Source organism: Hippopotamus amphibius, chromosome 14 (genome assembly GCF_030028045.1).
Source record: "Hippopotamus amphibius kiboko isolate mHipAmp2 chromosome 14, mHipAmp2.hap2, whole genome shotgun sequence".
Taxonomy (NCBI): domain Eukaryota; kingdom Metazoa; phylum Chordata; class Mammalia; order Artiodactyla; family Hippopotamidae; genus Hippopotamus; species Hippopotamus amphibius.
This window is the reverse complement of record NC_080199.1, coordinates 152,963-177,521: the sequence shown is the minus strand read 5'-3', so window position 1 is coordinate 177,521 and position 24,559 is coordinate 152,963. Positions and strand designations below refer to the sequence as shown.

At 47.8% G+C, this 24,559-nt stretch overlaps 1 protein-coding gene across 1 annotated transcript in view; it reads right to left on the bottom strand.

The window, feature by feature from the left end:
• Positions 1 to 20,810: 20,810 nt before the first annotated feature.
• The window catches only part of LOC130835927 (serine/arginine repetitive matrix protein 1-like), a 4,047-nt gene continuing 298 nt past the window's right edge, over positions 20,811 to 24,559 (bottom strand). Inside the window, exons 2-4 of the mRNA XM_057707820.1 lie at positions 23,905 to 24,550; positions 23,550 to 23,639; positions 20,811 to 21,646 (exon numbers count right to left, since the gene is read on the bottom strand). Of these exons, the coding sequence (XP_057563803.1) occupies positions 23,635 to 23,639; positions 23,905 to 24,550 (651 nt within the window). The 3' untranslated portion in view covers positions 20,811 to 21,646; positions 23,550 to 23,634. The remainder of the gene's footprint in view (positions 21,647 to 23,549; positions 23,640 to 23,904; positions 24,551 to 24,559) is intronic.

Sequence of the window (24,559 nt, the reverse complement as noted above, 5' to 3'; positions counted from 1 at the left end):
TCGTTACAGGCACACCTGTCTGGGCTCCATTCCGGACCACAGTGAAGCGAAGGTCACAGTCAAGGGAGCTGAGAAAGTTCTGGTTTCCCAGCACATAGAGAGGTTATGTTTACACTAGACAGTAGTCTATGAAGTGTGCGGTAGCATGACGTCCTAACAAGCACACTCCTTAGTAAGAAACACTCCACCGCTAGGAAATGCTACCCACCATCTGAGTCGTCAGTGAATCACAGCAGCGACACCACAGATCACCTAACAAGCATAATAATAATGAAAAAGTTTAAAATATTCTGAGAACTACCAAAATGTGACACAGAGACACAAAGTGAGCAAATGTTGTTGGAAAAATAGCACCAATGGACTTGCTTGACACCGGGTTGCCCAAACCTTCGATCTGTAAAAAACCGCAGTGTCTGTGGAGTTCAATAAAACAAGGTGCTAAGGCATTCAGAACATCTAGTTTGCAATTTACATTGAAAGCTTGAACCATTCTTACAAATCTTTATTTCTAATTATGAAACTAATATTTGTTTACTGTAACAGTGAACTATAACACAGTACAGTGTGTGCAAGTAAGAGGCGGGCTTCTCTTGGTTTGGACGCCCTGGAAGAGATCACGGTCACCAACTTGTTTGTGAGCTCTGACTTTTCTCCTTACGTAAATTCCCTTGTTTAAACAAAAATGAGATCCCACTCTCCATAGTTTTCTGTAAGTTGCTTGCTTCATTCAATAACATATCATGGAAACAGTTTCATGCCAGTATATAAAGACCTTTCCATTCCTTATTAGCAGTTACAAAGTATTTTTTGTACAGATGTGCCCTAATTTATTTAATGGGCCCCCTGGCTACAGAAATTTAGGCTGTTTGCAGTTTCTCACTCTTCCCCATGAAACTGTGACAATCCTCCTAGCCCACATGGATCTTCACACATGTTATTTCTGCAACTTATATTCCCTGAAGTGAACTTGGTCAGTTGAAAGGTATGTGCATTTAATTTTTTGATGCTACCAAACTGCCCTCGAAAAGGGTCCAGCAATTTGCACATCTGCCTGCAACGGCTTCACCTGAAAGGTCTGTTTCCTCACACCCTTTCCTTCTGATTTCCTCTACGGATTAGCTGTCTGTTCATTCCTTTGATCAATTTCCTATTGGGGTGTTTCTTTTAGTTTTTATGTGTATTTTCAATATCTACTTTTTTCTATTATCAATGTCACAGATATTTTTCCCATTTATTATTTATCATTTCACCTAGTTTATTTTTAGGTTGTCAGATCTGTCACTATTTTCCCTTATGACATCTGGTCCTGTGCTGTACATAGAAAGGTTTCTCAAGCTAAGACTGGAAAAATGTTCTCCTATATTTTCCTTTAATTCTTTCATAGTTTTCTTGATTCACTTTAAATCTTTTAATTAATATAGAATTTAATAAACATGGAATTTGTGTACATTGTGTACATCAGAGATATACGTTCATTTCCCCCAAATTTATTGCTTAAAAAAACACCAGTTTGTAATATCAAAAACTTTTCATATTCTTCATGCTTCTTACAAACTGCTTGCCAGAGGTTTACAGCAGCTCACACCCCCAGCAACACGGAAGGCTTCTCCCTGGTCCTCCCCCAACAGAGGGAGGAATCGCCTGCCCTGCGTGCCTGTCTCATGGGGTCTCCTCACCGACTTCTCTGGGTCCCGGGGCCCTTTTCCACTGCCATCTCATGTATTTACTCCTCTGCAGCCCTCCTTTCGTTCATATCTGTCTAATTTGGTTTTTGACATCATTTCATTTTTAATATTTGTGTCATTTTATTTGAGGTTTGTGTCTTCTAAGCAGAACACTGTAATTTGGTTTTATAACTTAGTCCGAGAGGCTTTCTCACCCAGTTTTATCCATTTTTATTTGTTGACATATGTAGCGTATCATGTTTGCTCTCATTTCTAGCTTTTTGTTCCTTTTTGCTTCATTACCTTCCCCCCCCCCCCCATTTATTGTTTTCTTTAGTAAATGTAAAGAAAATGCTTGGAAGCTATGCTTCAGATCCACCCTTCATTTATTTACTTTGACTCTCTTGAAATCCCCCTTTTACAAAACAGGAAACAGATAAAACCCAAGAGCAAAGAGAGATGTTAAGATAAAGTAAAACAAAGAAAGGGAAAACAGAAGCTCCTCGAAATAGAGTTTCCTGCACTTTATTTGAAGTGTCAGCAGCTCTGGTGAGCATCTAAGTGCAGGGCCGGGGGGCCGCGGGAGGACTGCCACAGGAGCCGGAGGGGAGAAGCACGCTCAGTTCTGACAAAGAGCAGCCCCCAGGGAGCCGGGCAGGCAGGCGGCCCCGCACTGGGCCTCCTGGTGAGGTTATCATTGCTCTGTGCTCTCCTTGGGAAAAGACAGACACGGAGAGCATAAGGAAACGACTGCCAGCTCATTGCCTCTGGGTCTCAAGTCCGAATTGTGATCTGAGTGTCAAAATCCAAATCCGAAGACAGCTCTCTCCTGAACGACCTTCATGCCCTGTTTGACGTTTCCAGGGCCTCAGCTTCCGTGTGCAGGACGAGTGTGGTGACAGGCACAGGGCAGAGGGACAGACACCCCGCTGTGGAATTCCTCAGAGTCCCCTTCCCCACCTTGAACGAGCAGGACTTGCTCTGAACTGCGTGCTTGCACAGGGACTTGGTCAGCATTCGGGTGGCAGCAGGGGTAGCAGGACAAAACCACGCTATTTGAGAACTGCAGGTTTCGGGAGGAAAGAACTTTGCTTTACAGGACCAGACAGTTGGAAGATGGTCCAAAGAAGCCCCAGCAGCCACCCTTGACCATCTGTCTGAAGGCCAGAGGTCACCCACCCAGTGTCCAGTCAGCTGGGTTTGGGGCCTTTGCTGGTCAGGCACACACAGGACATGCTACAGTTTACATATAAAATTCCAGAAAATACGCTTCTCATTGACGCAGCAGAGGAAACAGCCCTTCCCCCACCCCCACCCCACCCCCCCACCCCCCCCAGGGAGCCCTGACCGCTCCTCCAGGGCAGCGTCCCCCAAGGGAACACTGGACGTTTCCTCAGTGGCCGAGGGGCTGCCCTGCGTTCAACGGGATGTGCCTTCAATCTCTTTCTCTCTCTCTTTTCTTTGCTAGTTTAAATATTAATTTGCGAAACATCTCAACTATTTTGAAGGAAGGATTTCAACTTTTCATCCTCCTTACCCTTTCAAATCATCCTCATTTATCCCTAACTCCAAACTGAGAAATTACTTAACTGGATAACTTTTTGCTGAGGGAGGATAAGATTTCCATACAATCAACCAATCAAATCCCTTGGCCACCGTGGGATTGTTGGAGTTTCAGTTATTGTGAGTGTGCACTGTTCTAATCTAGCACGCCAGCCCCAAGTGACCCCCATACGCGAGAAGGAAGCCAGAACAGAACAAACGCAAGTGATCTCGAAGAGCAATGCTTCAGTGTTTCCTAACCAGTGCAGAGGGCTTGGGGGAGACTCAGCGATGCCAGCCTGACCCCAAGGCCACTCAGTCCCCGTGAGCCTCCGGCGCTCATTTGTGAAGAGAGAACACGAACCCTCTCCCAGGACTCATGTCAGGGTTCAATGTTTGCAAAAATGACTATGAACGTGCCTGGCATTTACTTGGCAAGCAATGAAACAATGAAACGGTGTTTCTTTCCTTCTTTACTGTGGGCATCTGCCACCCAGAGTAAGAGCGCTAACCGAAAAGCTCACCAGCTTGAGAGGCGTGTGCACCCCCACGTTCACAGCAGCACTATTTATAACAGCCAAGGTGTGGAAGCAACCCAGTGCCCACTGATGGATGAGTGGATAAGAACCCGTGAGATATATAGTTACACATATAGGTATTGTTCAGCCGTCAAAACGAATGAAATCTTGCCATTTGTGAAAACACGGACGGACCTCTAGGGCATTATGCTGAGTGAAATAAGTCAGAGGAAAACAAATACTATAGGATCTCTCTCATGTGTCAAATCTAATAATAATAACAGTAACAAGCTCATAGATACAGAGAGCAGATTGCCCAGCGGGGGTGGGTAGTGGGAGAAGTGAGTGTGAAGGGGGCCAAAAAGTTTTTAAAAAGTAGACAGAGCCTTTAACACTTACGCAAACCCTAAATTCTCTTTGTCTAAAATCCTTTGTTAAGAACAAATAAGGAGGGGCCTCCCTGGTGGCGCAGCGGGTAAGAACCCACCTGCCCACGCAGGGGACGTGGGTTCCATCCCTGGTCCGGGAAGACCCCGCATGCCGAGGAGCAACTAGGCCCCTGTGCCACAACTACTGAGCCTGTGCTCCAGAGCCTGAGAGCCACAACTACTGAACCTGCGTGCCACAAGTACGGAAGCCTGCACGCCTAGAGCCCGTGCTCTGCCACAAGAAAAGCCACTGCAATGAGAAGTCTGTGCACTGCAACGAAGAGTAGCCTCCACTCGCCACAACTGGAGAGAAAAGCCTGCATGCAGCAACGAAGACCCAGCACAGCCAATAAATAAATAAGTTTACCTAAAATAAAAAAAAGAACACAGTGGGTGGGACTTCCCTGGTAGTCCAGTGGCTAAGACTCCACACTCCCATGCAGGGGCCCCGGGTTCAATCCCTGGTCAGGGAACTAGATCCCACACGCCACAACTGAAAGATCCCACATGCCACACCTAAAAAAACCAAAAAACAAAACCAAAAACAAATAAACAAAAAAAACATAGTGGGCAAGTGGTACCTTAAGATATTTGCCCACGGGACTTCTCTGGTGGCAAAGTGGTTAAGAATCCGCCTTCCAATTCAAGGGACATGGGTTCGATCCCTGGTCTGGGAAGATCCCACATGCTGCGGAGCAGCTAAGCCTGCAAGCCACAACTACTGAGCCCATGTGCCGCAATGCCTGAAGCCCACACGCCTAGAGCCTGTGCTCCACAACCAGAGAAGCCAATGCAATGAGAAGACTGCGCACGGCAACGAAGACCCAACGCAGCAAAAAATAAATTAATTAATTAAAAAAAAAGATATTTGCCCACCTCAAGGGTTTTATAATCTTGGTGTGTACAGGGTGTGTGTGTGTGTGTGTGTGTGTGTACTGGAAGTAAATGGATGGTGAAAGAGCAGGGGATGTTGTTAAATTTATCTCAATTCTTACATGAGAATGTCGAACCAGGAACAGGGTGAGATTTTTGCACAGGTTACTGAATTTAATTATGAAATATTCTTGTACTATTGTTCAGTGTGTTTTTTGAGAGCCTACTACTTACCAAGCATTCAGCATCCAACCGGGATTTATTCTTTTAGGCTTATAGTTAAAGCTGAAAGAGAATCCCATAGGTTCTATTGAAAGGTTTTAGCTGTGAGAACTCAACTCCTAGCGTTTCACGTGAAACGCTGATTTGTGCTGTGCAGTCCCCCGACACGCGCACCGTGGACGGTCAGGTCAAGCGAACACTCTCCAGGGCAGGACACGGCAAGGAGCCTTCATTCTCCCCTCTTCCAAGTCCTGATGAGTCCATGCCTTTTCCCTGAGAGACCTGGACACCTAGGTCCCATTACCCCAGACTCTATCCTCGGGCGGTTCCCAGCACAGCCTTTCAGGGAGGGATGAAGGAAACAAAGGAAAATGTAAAAACTCTGGGCTTTGGCTGGCACCCTAAAGGGCCGGCATCACCCAGTACTAAAAGCCAGCAAGCTCGAAGTGCGGTCACGGAATTTTACACTGAGCTAGGGGAAAAGTACTTTGACCCATTTTAGAAAGATTTTCAACAATAAAATTGAAATAGCAAAAGATTATCTATTTATTTAAAAAGACATTTCTCCAAAGAAGATGTACAAATGGCCAACAAGCCCATGAAAAGATGGTTGATACTATTAGAGAAATGCAAATCAAACCCACGAGACTTCGCTTTACACCCACCAGTTGACTAGAATCAAAAGACACAAAATAGGGCTTCCTAGGTGGCGCAGTGGTTGAGAATCCGCCTGCCAATGCAGGGGACCCAGGTTCAATCCCTGCTCCAGGAAGATCCCACGTGTCGCGGAGCAACGAAGCCCGTGCGCCACAACTACTGAGCCTGCGCTTTAGAGCCCGTGAGCCACAACTACTGAGCCCACGCACCTAGAGCCCGTGCTGCGCAACAAGAGAAGCCACGGCAATGAGGAGCCCGTGCACCACAACAAAGAGCAGCCCCCGCTCACCGCAACTAAAAAGAAAGCCCGCACACAGCAAAAAAGACCCAACACAGCCAATAAAATAAATAAATAAATAAATAAATAAATTTATTTAAAAAGACAGAAAACAAGCGTTGAGGATGTGCAATGTGACCCCGGCCCAGTGGTGACAGGATGTGAAATAGTGTAGCCACTCGGGAAAACAATCTGGCTGTTCCTCAACAAGTTAAACATAAAGTTACAATATAACCTAAAACTCCCACTCCTTGGTATACACTCAAGAGAATTAAAAACACATGTGCCTAAATGTAAGGCCAGACACTATAAAACTCCTAGAGGAAAACATAGGCAGAACACTCTATGACATCCACCAAAGCAAGATCCTTTTTGACCCACCTCCTAGAATCATGGAAATAAAATCTAGAATAAACAAATGGGACCTCATGAAACTTAAAAGCTTTTGCACAGCGAAAGAAACCATAAACAAGACAAGAAGGCAACCCTCAGAATGGGAAAAAATAGTTGCCAACGAAACAACGGACAAAGGATTAACCTCCAAAATATACAAGCAGCTCATGCAGCTTAATACCAAAAAAGCAAATAACCCAATCCCCAAATGGGCAGAAGACCTAAATAGACATTTCTCCAAAGAAGACAGGCAGATGGCTAACAAACACATGAAAAGATGCTCAACATCACTAATCATCAGAGAAATGCAAGTCAAAGCCACAATGAGGTATCACCTCACACCAATCAGAATGGCCATCATCACAAAGTCTGGAAACAACAAATGTTGGAGAGGGTGTGGAGAAAAGGGAACTCTCCTGCACTGTTGGTGGGACTGTAAGTTGGTACAGCCACTATGGAAAACAATTTGGAGGTTCCTTAAAAAACTACAAATAGAACTACCATATGATCCAGTAATCCCACTCCTGGGCATATACCCAAAGAAAACCATAATCCCAAAAGAAACTTGTACCATAATGTTTATTGCAGCACTATTTACAATAGCCAGGACATGGAAGCAACCTAAATGCCCATCAACAAATGAATGGATACAGAAGATGTGGCATATATATACAATGGAATATTACTCAGCTATAAAAAGGGATGAGATGGAGCTATATGTAATGAGGTGGATAGAACTACAGTCTGTCATACATAGTGAAGTAAGTCAGAAAGAGAAGGACAAATATTGTATGCTAACTCACATATACGGAATCTAAAAATGGTACTGATGAACTCAGTGACAAGAACAAGGACGCAGATACAGAGAATGGACTGGAGAACTCGAGGTATGGGAGGGGGCGGGGGGTGAAGGGGAAACTGAGACGAAGCGAGAGAGTAGCACAGACATATATATACTACCAACTGTAAAATAGTCAGTGGGAAGTTGTTGTATAACAAAGGGAGTCCAACTCGAGGATGGAAGATGCCTTAGAGGACTGGGGCAGGGAGGGTGGGGGGGACTCGAGGGGGGGGGCGTCAAGGAAGGGAGGGAATATGGGGATATGTGTATAAAAACAGTTGATTGAACCTGGTGTACCCCCAAAAAAATAAAAAAAATTAAAAAAAAAAAAAAAAAAAAAAGAATGGCCATCATCACAAAATCTGGAAACAACAAATGTTGGAGAGGGTGTGGAGAAAAGGGAACTCTCCTGCACTGTTGGTGGGAATGTAAGTTGGTACAGCCACTATGGAAAACAGTTTGGAGGTTCCTTAAAAAACTACAAATAGAACAACCATGTGATCCAGTAATCCCACTCCTGGGCATATACCCAGAGAAAACCATAATCCCAAAAGAAACATGTACCATAATGTTTATTGCAGCACTATTTACAATAGCCAGGACATGGAAGCAACCGAAATGCCCATCAACAAATGAATGGATGAAGAAGATGTGGCACATATATACAATGGAATATTACTCAGCTATAAAAAGGGATGCGATGGAGCTATATGTCATGAGGTGGATAGACCTAGAGTCTGTCATACAGAGTGAAGTAAGTCAGAAAGAGAAAGACAAATATTATATGCTAACTCATATATATGGAATCTAAAAATGGTACTGATGAACTCAGTGACAAGACAAGAATAAGGATGCAGATGCAGAGAATGGACTGGAGATCTCGAGGTTTGGGGGGCAGGGGGTGAAGGGGAAGCTGAGACGAAGTGAGAGAGTAGCACAGACATATATATACTACCGACTGTAAAATAGATAGCCAGTGGGAAGCTGCTGTATAACAAAGGGAGTTCAGCTCGATGATGGATGATGCCTTAGAGGACTGGGACGGGGAGGGTGGGGGGGAGTAGAGGGAGGGAGGGGATACAGGGATATATGTATAAATACAGATGATTGACCTTGGTGTACCTCAAAAACTGGTACAAGAGTGTAAAGCAATTATATTCCAATAAAACAAAACAAAACACATGTGGACCGGGCTTCCCTGGTGGTGCAGCGGTTAAGAATCCGCCTGCCAATGCAGGGGACACGGGTTCGATCCCTGGGCAGGGAAGATCCCACATGCCACGGAGCAACTAAGCCATGTGCCACAACTGCTGAATCTGTGCTCTAGAGCCCTCCGGCTACAACTATTGAGCCCATGTGCCACAACTACTGAAGCCCATGCGCCTAGAGCCTGTGCTCTGCAGCAAGAGAAGCCACCGTAATGAGAAGTCCACGCATCACAAGGAAGAGCAGCCTCCGCTCCCCGCAACTGGAAAGAAGCCCGTTGGCGCAGCAACGAAGACCCAATGCAGCCAATAAATAAATAAATATTTTAAAAAAAACGAAACAAAACACATGTTGACCAAAAACTTTACACGAATGTTCCCTCAACTGATGAACAAATAACGTGTGATATAACCACATAGTAGAATATTGTGCAACCATGGAAAGGAATAAAGTTCTGGTACATGCTGCATGGTAGAGAAACACTGAAGACTTTATGCTCAGAGAAAGAGGCAGACACAAACGGCCGCATAGTGTATGATTCCGCTTGTGTGAAACGCCCAGAGCAGGCCAGTCCATCGTGACACAAAGTAGATCAGTGGCTGCCGGGGGCTGGGGGCCACAGGTGCAGGTGAGGTGTCGGGGGTGACGGGAGTCTTCTAAAATTGGATTCAGTGATGATTGCACAACGTTGACGACACCAAAACCACTGAAATATAGACTTTGAAAGGGTGAATTGTCTGTTATAGAATTATGTCTTAATAAGGTTGTTATTTTTTTAAAAGATTATATGAGTAATTCTAAATCAAGCAGAATTGTCCATGCGTGTACCCCATTTCCCATGCGTTCTAATAAACTGATATTTTACTGTCCTAACTTAAGGAGAGTGCTTGTTTCCAACGCATTTTTGATCCAGCAGGAACTGAAACTGACATTTAGCAAGGCCACATCCTGGACCCAAAAAGTGAAGCGGAGGCGGGGACTTGAAACAAAGTAGGAAAGAAGATGTGTGAGACGTGGTGATGGGAAGAATGGCAAGGCCAACACGGCCTCCCGGTGCAAGGCCACCTGGTCCTCGGGGTGCTGGGCCCCGGAGTATCACACAAGGGCAGCCTGAACACATGTGAGTCAGCACTCCGAAACTGTGTGTTCACGGGGTATATTTGACCACATGATGCAGCAAAACTATTTTTTGTGCTTCTTAGGCTGATAGCTGGAAACAAATTATGCAGAGTAACAGTGGGAGTTAAAGCCTTTTGAATTGGATTTTTCTCTAGTTATTAATTCTTACTCTATTACCATATTTTGTGCTGTTGTGGATTTGTTTATAATTCTCAGGTGTATTTGTGTAATTTGCCTTAAAAATCTGCGATTATTACTTTAACAAATATCTAAATAAATCAGATTAAAACTCTTCAATGTGATGAAATAACACCCTGACCCTGAAATACACAACCTAAGATGTAAAAGGAATCAGTAGGTCTTGGTTAGAGTAACTAAGTACCACTGAGAGGGTCTCAGAATCTGCATACTTCCTCTGCACGCCCAGGTAAGGTCATGCGTTCCACAGCTATGAACATCTATCCTACAGGTAAGGCCTCAGAAAAAAATGCTTAAAAGACTCATTCATTTATCAGCAAACTCTGTGTATGTGTCAGGCCCTGAGGCAGGCCCAGGGTTCAAGACAGGAAAGATGGCTGGGGTCCCCAGTTCATGGAGCTGGGCCCTCGACCGCATCACGGTACCTAAAACTCTTGGCTGTATTTAACTTGTACAGCAGGTTTAGGTTGAATTCTCTACTAAAATAAAAGAAGAGAATCAGGAGCTCAGGTCATTCCTTCCTGCACAAACCCTTGAAGCACCCTTGAAGATCCAGGGCCCGTCTCCTCTCGGGTTTCCATGTCTGCATGGAAACACCCAGGTTCCTCCCTGCTCCTGGCAGGCAGGCCCTTCAGTGATGGTGTTTAGAATCACGGGCCTGGAGTCAGACAGGGCTGCACGTGCGCGCTGGCCCCAGAGGGCTCTCCGCGTGGCTGTGATTGCTCAGGTGTCTCTGAACCCCCATCCGCAGCCTGAGCGGGTGCTGGAACCTGGCTCGCAACTGCGTGCTCGGCCTTTGGAGTGTTGCGGGGCCATCCTTAGAGCCCCTGCAGGCCGTCCACATCCCTTTCCTGTCGGGAGGCCTCGAACTGGGCCCAGGCCTGTGTCAAGAGTCTTGAGCTCAGCACTAGATTTGGTGGAAACAGCCCTCCGAATCGCGGGCGAACGCCTGGTTTATGGCCCTCACACCCGCCCCTCCTTTATAACCACGGCAACGCGGGGTCGGGGTCAGGGCTTCCCGTGGTGCATCTTGCCTTGACCCTCGCCCAGGGACCGTGCTGCTCCCAGAGCGGAGCTTCAGTGGCTGCGTCTCTGCAGCTTCGTCCCGAAAAGCCCCGATGGGACGCATTTAGACAACGTGTGTTTGATGTTTGAGTCTCTGTGGTGCTCACCTCCAAAATCCAAAAAGAAGCTTGATGGACAGAAGGGAAAGACATGAGATTTGTTATACATGATAAAGTGGTCAAGAAATGTCTTATTTCTGGAAAAGAAAGTTGTTATCTGTTGAGCTTTTGAAACAATTACTTAACCACCTGCATTCACTACAGAGACTATTAGAAATTCAATCAAAGCAGCAGCACAGAAGGCCCCGTAACTGGAAATGTGCGATTTGGCCATTTCTCAGAGTCAGCTCCTATACAGCTGCCGAGCTGCTGCGTGCGGTCAGGGAGCAGCTCTCCTTTGCAGGGAAACAGCCCTCCTCTGGCTTTGGTGTTTCCTCTCTGGACTCTGTCCAGAGAGCACCCAGGGGGCAAGTGGTCATGTTCCCTAACCCACCCCTTAGGGTGAAAACTGGCCGTGCAGGAGCTCTGATTTTGAAGATAACTTGAGAAGTAAAGCACCAGGTATGTTCCCAGGTGAAGAGATGTTGTTTGTCCCATGTTACCCTGTGCATCGTTAGTTTAAATATGTAGAACTTTGGAATGCTTTTAAATCCCCATAAATGTAATGACCGGGAAGAGTGACAGAGGAGGGGGAGAGAGGGGAGAGGGAGGAGCAGGAGGAGGGAGGGAGGGAGCCCTGCGTGATGCCTGCACAGGGCTCTGGGGCCCAGGCGGACTCTGGCTGAGGCAAGGAGACACTCCCCTGGGGCCTGCAGGCCCTGACCCTGCACTTGGGGGCCTGAGTGTGGGCACCCCTCCATCTCCATCCCTGAGCCCCAGCTCCCCAGAAAGCTCCACAACACTGCAGCCATGCTGTTAGTCTCAAGGACAGTTTTGGGGCCGATTCTGTCTAGTTCGACACCGCTCGTTTGCTTCACCCTCTTGCTTGCTGCTTAATCAGCCAAAGGTCCCGGAAAGGCCACGTAAGGCCGCCCTCGGGGCTCTGGTATCACAGGCGGAGGAGGAGGCCTCTGAACGCTGGTACGGAGTGCACGCGGGGCCCCTCCTCTGGACGCAAGCAGAGCCCTGACTGTGAGGGGCTGTTCTAGAAATGCAGATGTGGGCGTCAGACAGAGTGCCCAGCGCTGAAGGTCTGTAACTTCTAACTTCCAGCAACGATGGTCTGGCCTGGAGGTCAGACTTGCCCAGCAGAGAAAGCAAACTCCTTGAGAAAGTCGCGTCCACAGGCTGGGTGGGCAGAACCAAGGGTGCACGTTGAAACCATGAAAACTGGAAACTGTGACTTGGGCTTGAACCGCCAGGAAAGGAGAGCAACTGATTTTGGCGGTGACGTGAGAGAAGCAGACGGCAGCGTGTCCTCGGGCTGTGGTGCCGCCCGTCAGGCTGAGTCCAGCCCTCGGTGAGGCGGCTGCAGCCCTGGTCTCTGTCCACCGGGGCGGTCGCCGCGCGGTGTCTGTTTCCTCCTCTCAACATCAGCTGCAAAGGCCTAAAGACGCTGTACGGGCTGAACAGCACTTCTTGGTTATTAGAGAAAGTAGTTACTTAGAAAGCAGGTCAACTTCCCCGTAACCCAGGAGTAGGTTGGGGAAACCACAAAGCACACTGAGCCTCGAAACAGTGGCTGAAATGGACGGGGCCTCGCTGATCCTCAGGGTCTACGACCCGGCCCTCCTGCCAGCCTCCCGAGGCCCCTCGCGTGACCCGCCCCATCCAGCCCGAGGCGTTCACAGAACCGACCGCCCGGCAGACTTGGCCGAGGGCCTTGGGGAAGCCGGAGGGGGCGCGCCCTCTGGTGGTGGCCCCTGGGCCGTGCCAGGCGGGACCACCGAGCCCCCAGCGACCGGGGACACAGGGCTTCTCTTCCTTCCTGTGGTTTGAGGAGAAATGTCCAGGAGCGCACAACTCCAACTCCCCTAATTAGCACTCTTTTTCTCATGTTGTTTTCCCAATATTTCATCAAACTGTAAATTGTAGCACAATAATCAACTGCACTCAACCAATATACACCAAGTCACCCAAAACCCTGAAACCTGGTCGGGAAGAATAAATGTGGCCCGTCCCCAGCAGCACCTGCGCTCAGACCAGCAGCTCTTCAGCACGGTTTTATGGGCTCTTGTTCTAATAAGCGTCTCCAAGTCATGAAATCCAATTTGGGAAAATATCAAGTTCCCCAAGAGTTTTAACAGAATCATGTTTAGAAGCAGTAGGTGTAAGATCTTTAGGGAAGAAGCAGCTTCCTTTTACCCTCCAAGGATTTGTGGCTGGCTGAAGAACTGAACGGACCTAAGACAGATAAACAAGAGGAAAGCATAAAGCTTATTTAACATTTTAAGTGTACATGGGAGTCTTCAAAAGGAAAATGAAAACCTGAAGAAACCATTAGACCCAAGAGCTTATATACATTTTTAAACCAAGAACCATACGTTGTGGAGCTGTGACAAGACAGAGGGGCTTTGGCTGGAGGGCCACCCTGTGAGGCAGTGACTGGGGGATACACGGAGTTAGTGGAAGATAAGGGTTATTTTGTAGCTTTGTTTGTAGACCCATCTCTGCTGACTCCTGTCTCTGCTGGTGCAGAAGGGCATCTTTTTCATGGGTATTTTATGCCCTGGTTTTAGGTAGAAAGGCGGAGGGCAGAGAGCCTGCTGTTTCTTGAAATAATCAATAAGCCAAAGTGGTGTATTTTGGGGTGGCATGTTCTGAACACATTCAGATCCTTACGTAAAATCCACACAAAATAATATTTCCACGTGAATCACGGCTTAGCACGATGCTGCCAGAAGAGAATTCAGACAGTGGTGCACACACCGTGAAGTCGGGTCTCTTCTTCTCTGTGTTTTCCTTTTCACATGGCAGCATGCACTGCTGGCACGATGCATTTTTCCTCCATACGTGCGTGGGTGGGCAGCCCCTGACCACGGTCACTGATGTGAAAGCTCATTGCTTCTCCTCACTCTCCTCTGGAACACCGTGGCTTTTGATTTTTATTGGATCCCTTCTCCACTGCCTAAAGCCTCTAGGTTTCCCTTTTTTCATTAGCATGGGCCCCACCCTGCCCTAGCGTCCCTCCCCCCAGGGCATTCTACTCTGCTCCTTGTAGGCCACACGCAGCGCCGGCCGAGACCTCCGGCTCACACACACTGGCCACGCGTGTAGAGTCACCAGTAGCTTCTCGGGACAAGAGAAAGGCCGGCTTAGATCGAGCCCCACACAGTAACTCTCTGTCAAAGTTCTTTTGAAATGTCTCTGTTCCCTCGACACTTTACTCTGAGTTCCATGGCCCTTCCTCCTTTCTCTCCCTTCTCCCTGTGTAGCGTAGATGTCCCTTCTCCTTCCCTGGTAACTCCGCCCCAGCCCTCAATTTGCACCTTACACTCAACAAAACCAGGACCTGACTGTCAAGCTGGACCTACTGCCTTTATCAGCAGTACAACCACCATCCTTTTGTTCCCTAAATAGGACTCTTGTGGATCTTCCATCTCACCTTGAGGAGCTAATCAAAGTATTCGCCCAACAAAATCTAGATAGTTTAGGACCAGGTGTGGAGCAGCATTTAGCTGCTAACAAGACCATGTACATGTAGGTATGTACAGGGATGTGTGTGTAACTCCAGCTTAAAAGATTTCACACCTGTTTTCAGTGATATACTTCTGCTATTTTTAAAAATTGTCCTTCTAATTAAACTTAAAAGTTTTGCACATCAAAGGAAACCGTAAACGAGATGAAAAGACAACACTCAGAATGGGAGAAAATATTTGCAAATGAAGCAACGGATAAGGGATTAATCTCCAAAATATACAAACAGCTCATGCAGCTCAATATTAAAAAAACAACCCAATCAAAAAATGGGTGGAAGAACTAAATAGACATTTCTCCAAAGAAGACATACAGATGGCCAACAAACACATGAAAAGATGCTCAACATCACTAATCATCAGAGAAATGCAAGTCAAAACCACAATGAGGTATCACCTCACACCGGTCAGAATGGCCATCATCAAAAAATCTACAAACGATATATGTTGGAGAGGGTGTGGCGAAAGGGAACCCTCTTACATCATTAGTGGGAACGTAAATTGGTACCGCCACTATGGAAAACAAGATGCAGTTTCCTTAAAAAACTAAAAATGGAACTACCATATGACCCAGCAATCCCACTCCTGGGTATATACCCGGAGAAAACCATTAATTCAAAAGACACATGTACCACAATGTTCACTGCAGCACTATTTACAATAGCCAGGACATGGAAGCAGCCTAAATGCCCATCTACAGATGAATGGATAAAGATGTGGCACGTATATGCAATGGAATGTTACTCAGCCATAAAAAGGAACAAAATTGAGTTCTTTGTAGTGAGGTGGATGGACTTAGAGTCTGTCATACTGAGTGAAGTAAATCAGAAAGAGAAAAACAAATACCGTATGTTAACGCATATATATGGAATCTAGAAAAATGGCACTGATGAACCTAGTGGCAGGGAAGGAACAGAGACAAAGATGTAGAGAACGGACTTGAGGACGGGGCAGGGGGTAGAGGGGAAGCTGGGACGTAATGAGAGAGTAGCATTGACATATATACACTTCCAAATGCAAAATAGCTAGCTCGTGGGAAGCTGCTGCATAACACAGGGAGATCAGCTCCATGCTTTGTGACGACCTAGAGGGGTGAAACAGGGAGGGTGGGAGGGAGGCTCAAGAGGGAGGGGATATGGGGGTATATGTATACATATAGCTGATTTACTTTGTTGTACAGCAGAAACTAACACAATGTTGTAAAGCAACTATACTCCAGTAAAAATTAATTTAAAAAATTAAAAAAAGAAAAAAGAAAAAAAGAAAAAAATAAAAGTCTGATAAAAAACAAAATAAAATAAAATAATAAAAATAAAAAATTGCCCTTAGCATTATGTTTTAAACAGCAATACCATATCTTGGAGTAAACAGGATGCATGTTGATAAAATACCCTCAACACTGGACAGCGGCTATAAACACTGTAAGTTCCCTTCACACCCTCGTATGTCCCCACAGGAAACTTCCCATCTTTCACCTCAGGGTCTCTCGCGCTCTGTGTTCCAGCCCAGCTGTGTTTCTTCACTCCCTGGATAAGCTGGGCTTCCTCTCAGCAGCCCACCAAACCCCTTCACTGAGCCAAACCATCTTCCCGCTGTCCATGTGGCCCCTGCCCGGCTCTGCTGGAGACACTGACAGCCCCTCAGAGCCCGATGGACACAACCACCAGGTTCTGAGTAGGTGTTTGGTCCAGCCCTTGGAGCCTGTCCGCAGCACACACAGTGGGACCCAGCGGAGGCTCAGGAACCTCTGGTGCTTGTGTACAGGTTAGTCCAAATCTGCAGAATGTCTGCAACTCACCGTCTTCTTAAGAATTATCTGGACTTCCTAGGTGGCGCAGTGGTAAAGAATCTGCCTGCCAATGCAGGGGACACGGGTTCGAGCCCTGCCCTGGGAAGATCCCACATGCCACAGAGCAACTAAGCCCGTGTGCCACAACTATTGAGCCTGTGCTCTAGAGCCCGTGAGCCACAACGATTGAGCCCATGTGCCGCAACTATTGAAGCCCATGTGCCTAGAGCCCGTGCTCCAAAACAAGAGAAGCCAGTACAACGGGGAGCCTGCGCACCACAATGAAGAGTAGCCCCCCGCTGGCAGCAACTGTAGAAAGCCCGTGTGCAGCAACGAAGACCAAACGCAGCCAATAAATAAAATAAATACACAAATTTATAAAAAAAAAAAAAGAATTATCTGTGTCCCTTCACCTTTAGCCAGCAGGAGTCTAGCGATTCTTGCTCTCCTTCCACGGCCTGATCACACCATCCCTCACTTCAGTGAGAAGACTGTTCTCTTCATTTCTGAGTAATTTACATTCTTGAGAAACCCATTGAGATGTTTAATATTCTGGTCAGACTGAAAATCTGTGCCTTGGTTTCCTGACTGTACTTCATGGACTATTTAAGGAAGGGCTCATTAAAAGAAACAGCAAAACACAGACTTCTGTATATGCAATTTCACAAAACTGAGTACTACATAAAAATAGCAATGTGCAGCTGTTCCCTGGTGTCTGGGGGACTTCAGACAAGTTAACACGCCAGCAAGGTCACGGGCCAGCGGTTTAAAACCCCTTAGATGAAGCTGTACTATCGTCTTGGTGTCATTCACGACTTGATCGATGTCATCAGGGTCCTGTTCTCTTTCCGTGTGTGATTCTTCACTGTCCCTCTCGAGGGCCGTGGAAATGACTCCTGGAGCAAAACAGGCCGCTGAGGGACGTGCGGAAAGCGCCCCGCCTGCTGTCCCATGCCCCTTACTGGCTGTTGGCCTTCACCCCCTTCAGACGCCTGAGCTGTGACCTCTGATTGGTGTATTAGGTCACAGGTGTAGGTGTGAGGGGGCAGTGGAGGGAGTGTCGTGCCCAATACACACGCCCACCCACCCAGTTGTACATCTTGTTACATTGCTGTCCCCAGAAATGACGTGACCATCCCCGCACGCAGTGAGCCCGGTGAGCCCTGAGGACACGGGCTGTTGCTTCACACGCAGTCTTGGTTAGAACCCTGAAGACGATGGCAGCGGTTACAAAGGCCACAGAAACACGAAAGGCAGGGAAGGCAATCCAAGTCCAGATTAAGCTGTTATCCCAGAAAGAAAAAAGTGCTGCTCCTCCTGAGGCAGGAGCCCTGGGTAGTCAGCCTGGCCTGTGGTAGCTGGTGGGGCCTTGGCACCCAGGACCCCTGAGGGTACAGGGCTGGCCACCTGGATACCAAGCAACTGACTATCCGAGGTGAGGGAGGCCATGCCGCCTTCTCACGGCCACCATGGCCACGAAAGGAGGAGGGGGGAGTAGGGGAGGGATGGGGGGGAAGTAGGAGGGAGGAGGAGGGGGAGGAAGAAGAGGGGGAGGGGGAGGAGGAAGGAGAGGAGGAAGGGGAGGAGGAAGGGGAGGAGGAAGAGGGGGAGAGGGAGGAGGAAGGGGAGGAGGAAGAGGGGGAAAGGGAGGAGGAAGAGGGGGAGAGGGAGGAGGAGGGGGAGGGGGAGGGAGGGATAGAAGGGAGGGGGAGGGCAGGGAGGGACAGGGAGGGGGCTGGCTCTGGATGGCTGAGGAGTCTGCCATTCGGCCAGGCAGACGCTGGCCTGGAGCTGCTGGGCAGACAACAGGCCACGTCCCGAGAGGGGTGAGGAGCAAGTGTTAGTTACCCCTACTTCTTTGTTAGGTTTCAACATACGAGTCTTGGGAGGACACATATTCAGTCCACAGCAGCCTCCAGGTTTATTCTTACCCTTTTTTCCCTCCTATACCTACTGTCACCTGCTGCCACATTGTCACCACTGATCTTAGAATGACACACCTGCAGTGGAACCTTCCATCACTATGGTCCCTACCACACTTACTAACTCACTAGTGGAGACTAATATGGCTTATGAATATCTCTAGCACCAGCATTTGATAAAGAAATGATCTTAACTAGATGTTCTAGGCTCATCAACAAAAATTCTCCCACAGCCAAGGGTCCTGCTTGCTTCTTCAGCCGGGTGGCCTGAAAGGGCACAAGACCTCTCAGTAAATCCCCGGGACTCGACCCCGGTCTGCCACAACCCAGGAGGCGGTGAGGCGAGTGACGTGCTATCCCAGGGGGCGCTTTGAAAGTGGAGGGGTCTCGTTTGGATATTGGTTTGTGCTTAACGATTCTTGGGGCTTCAAAATTAAACTTTTCCAAGGTTTAGATTCTTCACATAGTCAAATGTCACAGCGATCATCTTGATTTGCGAGCAGTGGAGAGGATTCTGGAGCTGCCGTCAAGCACAGGAAAGGACGAACTGGAAAAAAGTGATAAATTGTGCTTTCAAGGCTACTTGTTTACTTTATTAAACCCTTTTGCAGCAAAGCTTTTAATCCCTGAAGACATCTGGAGAGCCTGGCCTCATGGAATGAAATGAAAGATGTATGATGCTCAAACACACCTGGGAAATGTCAGCATGATCCAGTCACTGAGGGCTTATAATCCAAACAGAATTCACTGTTTTGTCTTTTAAAAATTAGTATGATGGAAAGAGAATTTTAGACTTTGTGATTTTAATAATTATTCATCTCAAATATGACTTTACACACATGTAAGTTAATTAAAAAAGTGTTCAATTAAGACTTGAAACATGAAATTGGGTATGACAAGTCACCTGGCCAGCCTTAGCATGGCTCAGGCCTGCCTGAGATTCCAGAAACTTTGAAAGGCAGCCTGGTCACGGCCTTTCAGCCACTCCCTGGGTGGGGAGGAGGTGAACGAGTGCCTTCCTGGTGCAGAGACCTCAAGTGGAGTTGAGCAGACTGTCCAGCCTTGAGAAGAACACAGAAGTGGTTCGAACAGACCTTCCTGCCCTGGTTTGTGCTGCTCAGGCTTCTCAGCAGGGCTTCTACGACAATGATCACCAGTAGCAATAAATGCCACTAATATGATGTGATGCAACGCAATGCACTGTATTTTTTCTTAAGCTCTTTATTGGAATATATTTGCTTTACACTCTTGTACCAGTTTTTGAGGTACACCAAAGCAATGCACTGTATCTTGGGTATTCATGCTAGTATATTTACAAGAATGTGTTCAGCCTTACTCTAAGCACTTTACACAAATTATCTCACTAAGTCCTCATGTGCCTCAATCCTGGGACGCAAGGGCCATTTGACAGATGAGGAAAACGACACACGGAGAGGCTGAGGAACCTCTGCCCCAGGTCGGAACCAAGGCAGTCCCACTCCAGAGACCCTTTCCCACCAGACAGCACACGTTGCCTCCCCGTGGTGTGGCCTTGCAGGATGCCTCTGAGTCTTTTCATAGGTCTTCCTTGGCCTTCACGGCTGCCTCTGGCTACCCTCCAGTAACAGTGGGTAAATCACTTGCCTACACTGTTGGAAAGAAAACATGGCCCTGGAAACAATGGTCCATGCACTTTGAGTTGGCCTCCAGTAGAACGGATGGCTTTTGTTTGATTCGTTTATATTTTCTTACCCTGTTGTAATAAAGGCATGCCTTTGGGCTGCTGACTAGGTTATGTAATGCGGTGGGCAGAATAACAGCTCCCAAAATGTCCACACCTTACTCCTGAACTTGTGAATTTGGTACCGTAAGTGGCAAAAAGGACTTTTCAGAGGTGATTAAGGATTTTCAAAAAGGCAGTTTTCCTGGGTAATTGGGACGGAAGCGATACAACCACAAGTGTCTTTGTAAGTGAAAGAGAAGCAAGAGGGCCAGACTCAGGGGCAGCCTTGAAGATGCTGTGCTGCTGGCGTTGAAGGCAGAGAAAGGAGCCAGGAGCCCCGGAGTGCAGGTGCCTCTAGACGCTGGAAAAGGCAAGGAGTCAGATTCCCCCTGCAGCCTCTGGAAGGAACACAGGCCAGCCCACACCTTGACATCAGCGTGGTGAGGCCCGTTTAATGTAGTGCTTGGAGATTAGGAAACAAAATTAGAGCTCGGCCAAGGGTGGTTTGACTAACAGCGAAATTCTATTTATTTCCTCTCCTTACAGTCTCCACCAGTATTTGCTCCCAAGGACCATACAGACCACAGGGCAATGTGAAAAAACGAACTGGCGATCACGGTGGTGTTACTGAAAAGTACAGGAGGGAGACATAAGCCCGACTTGAGGGGCTCAAACATTTCCTGCAGAAATGGTCACTGTGTTGAGATACACATCTCACTGTGAGTGCGCGCGCGCGCGCGCGCGCGCGCGCGCGCACACACACACACACACACACACACACACACACACACACACACACACACACACACAACTCCTTGTGAGGAACTGGCTGGTGCAGCTGTGGAGGCTGAGGAGGGCCAGAGTCTGCCGTCAACGAGCTGGAGCCCTGGGGAGCTGGTGACGTAGTTTCTAGACTGAGTCTGGGTCCAAAGGCAGCAGGAGATGGTCTACGTCCAGCTGTTGGGCAGAGAGCCAACTCTGTCTGGCTATACCTTTTTTTTAACCATGTTTTTCTCCTTTGTTAATTGATGATCATATCAAATGGATTTTGAACGTTAAACCAACGTGTCTCTTATAAACAGCATGTGTTTTGTGTGTGTGTTTATTATCTGGCCATGCCACTTGGCATATGGGATCTTAGTCCCCTGGCCAGGGACTGAACCTGTGCCCCCTGCAGTGGAAGCATGGACCGCCAGGAAAGCCCCTGGCTGTACCTTTTTGTTCTGTTCAGACCTTTAATGTGTTGGATAAGCCCTATCTACACTGGGGAGGGCAACCGTCTTTATTCAGTCTACTGATTCAAACGTTAATTTCCCCTAAAACACCTTCACAAACACACCCAGTATAATGTTTAACCAAAGATCTGGGCATCCCGTACTCTAGTCAAGTTGATATATAAGATCAACCACCACAGCCACTCAGGTGTGACCTGAAGTATTAGTCTGTAAAGCATCATCAGCCTAGTCTAATGAATGTAACGTGAAATGTTTTTCCATCATCAGAACGAACAAAGCAGGTTGTGCCCGGGAGCTTCTCTAAGGTACACCAGTGAACAAGGCAATTCTCAGGGTAATTACATACTGTATCACCTCGTTTCTGTAGAAAAGAAAAAGAGATATATTTGTAAATGTACATAAGTGCATTCAAAGCAGAGAAAGGCAAGTAGAAAATGCACAACAATTGACAGTGATACTTTCTGAGGAGAGGAGGAGGGATGGGTCAGGGGAGTGTCCACCATCTGTATGCACCGTCTTCATGGGAATCTTTTATAGAGTGCATCCATGTGTAACTCATGCCCAAAAGACAAAATCTAAGCAGGTAACACACAGGTAATTATATGTAATACCACCAAATGAATAGCAGCAATTGAAAATATGGCTTGAAATACAGCCTGCCACATGCTTACCCCAAGTTAATGAGCATAGAGCTGATTATTACCTGCTGGTATGGAAGGGGTGGGAGGGAGGAGAAGGAAGGGAAAGACACAGAAGAAATTCAAAGGGACCGCTTCAAAATATTACCCAGCGTATGCGTATGCATGGCAGACAACTCACAAAAAGTAGTGAGAGAAGAGTTTTTGAGTACATGGAATCTTTGTGGGAAGTTTTGTTCTTCTGGCTTCTCTGCATATTCTTTCTTTCCAAGGATTTTATATTGATAAACGTTGTATCTGCTTTTAAAAGGTAATATATGTACATGGTCTGAAATTCAAAAAGCACACTGACACGTCCAGAGGAAAGTCTCTCCCACATTCACCGTCGTTTAACTCCTCCCAGAAGGCACTGCACTGCTGCCAATGTTCTAATTTGTCCTCCCAGGGATAGTTCAAGGATCTTTCTACCCATTCTTTAGTTACTTTTCTATTTTACACAAATGGTTATGTATGATAAACACTTCCCTATCCCTTGCTTTCCCCCCTTAATATATCTTGGAGGTTGTTCTATATCGACACACTTAACTGCCTTGTTCTTTTAAACGGCTGCGTGCTATTCCACTATGTGAATATCCTGTGACTTCTTTTATCAGTTTCCTACCTGATGCGCTGTTCAACTGTTCCTACTTTTTTGCTTCTACAGACAACGTTGTGATGACTGTCCACACGGGGCAGGTCATCTACACACACGCAACACAATCTCTGTAAGATGTCTCCTAGAAGTGGAAGCGTTAGGGCAGAGTGTACAGTTTTAATTTTGGAAGACATGCCAACGTGTCCACCATAGAGAGTATACCAACATCACTCACAAAAACAACATATGAGGACTGTTTCCCCTACTCTTGCCAACAAAGTGTCACCAAACTTTCTGATCTTTGCTGATGTATGAAAAGTGATATCCCACTATTTTAATTTTTCTTATTGCAAGTAAAGTTGAGCTTTCTTTCATATGTTTAGAATTCACTTGCATTTCTTTTTCCAATGAACTGTCTTTCCATGTCATTTACCCACTTTTTTTTCCTTTTGAGTCACTGGTCTCTTTACATGGGCTTATTACATCTAAAGGAAATTAGCATCTTATGGTAGATTTCGAATTTCTCCCTAGCTTGTCTTTTGACTTCATTTGCTGTCTGTCTGTCTACATTAAATTTTTTTTTGGTAATGAAAATGCAACGCTTTTATTGCAGAAGTTGAAGTTCATTATGGGAGAGAAAGGTCCAGCTTATGTCGCCTCCATTTCAGTTGCTCACATGTCACTTGATCCCTCACTTGGGTAGCCTGCCTGCTCTCTGTTAGTCCCTCCACTCCCTCCTCTGTCTTGCATCTCTGCACTTTGCACTTACACGTTTACACCCGTTTCCTTCTACTAGACTGAACATTTTACACGTACAGAGACTGTTCTCAGGTACCGCACGTACCCTTTTCAGCTTCACATAGCTAACTGCCGGCACTGTCTTGTACACATGAAGTCAAGTAAAACGTATCTGTCTAATAATGTTTCTTTTTGCATTCACCTTGTCGAAGAAGGTTTTTTTAAACAGCTTTATCGAGATGTATTTCACATACCATAAAGTTTGAAGTGTAGAGTTCACGGCTTTTCGTTTACTCACGGAGCTGTGCAGCAACCACTACAACCCGTTTAGCTCAGTCATCACCCTGAAAGAGAGCCCGAAGGTTTCAGCAGTCACTTCTCTGCCCAGGCCCATCCCTCCCTCCAGCCTGACAACTACGTCTCAACCACCTGTCTCTATCGACTGGCCTATTCTGGACATTTTATTTAAACGGTGTTATTCAAATGACATCTGTTAAAGCACGGTAAGATTCTATTCAAAGGTGCGGAACCACCAACTCAGACAGAGACCACCACGAACGAAACGCGCAGCGAGGGCGAGCCCCAGCTCGAGCGGGACGCAGCACGGACCGGCGGAGCGCACAGCCGAGGCGCAGGGGCGGCGGCCGGCCAGCGGAGGGTGCCTGGGCACACACAGCGGCGGCACGGGGGGCTCCACCCGGCCTACCGGGGTCCTCGCCGGCGGCGGGCCAGGCGGGCCGACGTCACCGCGGGAGGCCGGCCACACGCACTCATCGGGATTCTCGCAGACACCGGACAAGGCGAAGGCACCATGGACGTCCAGGGCCAGGCCTCGCGGAAGGCAGTGCAGGGCGCCCGAGCGGACTCCGGTCCGGGAGGGAAGCTCCGTAACGGAGCCCCGCGCCCCGGGCCCGGCGGCTGGCCCCTCTCCCAGCGCGGGGCTCGCGCTCGAGCCCGGCCCGACGGCGCCCTCGGCCGCAACACACCGGCTCCCGCGGGGCGCTCTCGCCCCCGGTCGCAGCTCCCGCCGCCTGAGGCTGAGGAAGGCGCCTCTGGGTCTCGCCACAAGGCCGCCGCGAGGAGACGCCGGGCCGCGGCGGCCACGCCACAACGGCCGCCTCGCGTGCCGGGACGGCGCGGGCGCCGGGCCAGCCTCCGAGGCGGAGGCCGCCGTTCTCACGCGGTAAGGACGAGCCGCGCGCGGGCCCGCCGAGCGTGCTGGGCCCCGGCCGCCGGGCTCCGGACTCGGGACGAGCTACGCAGC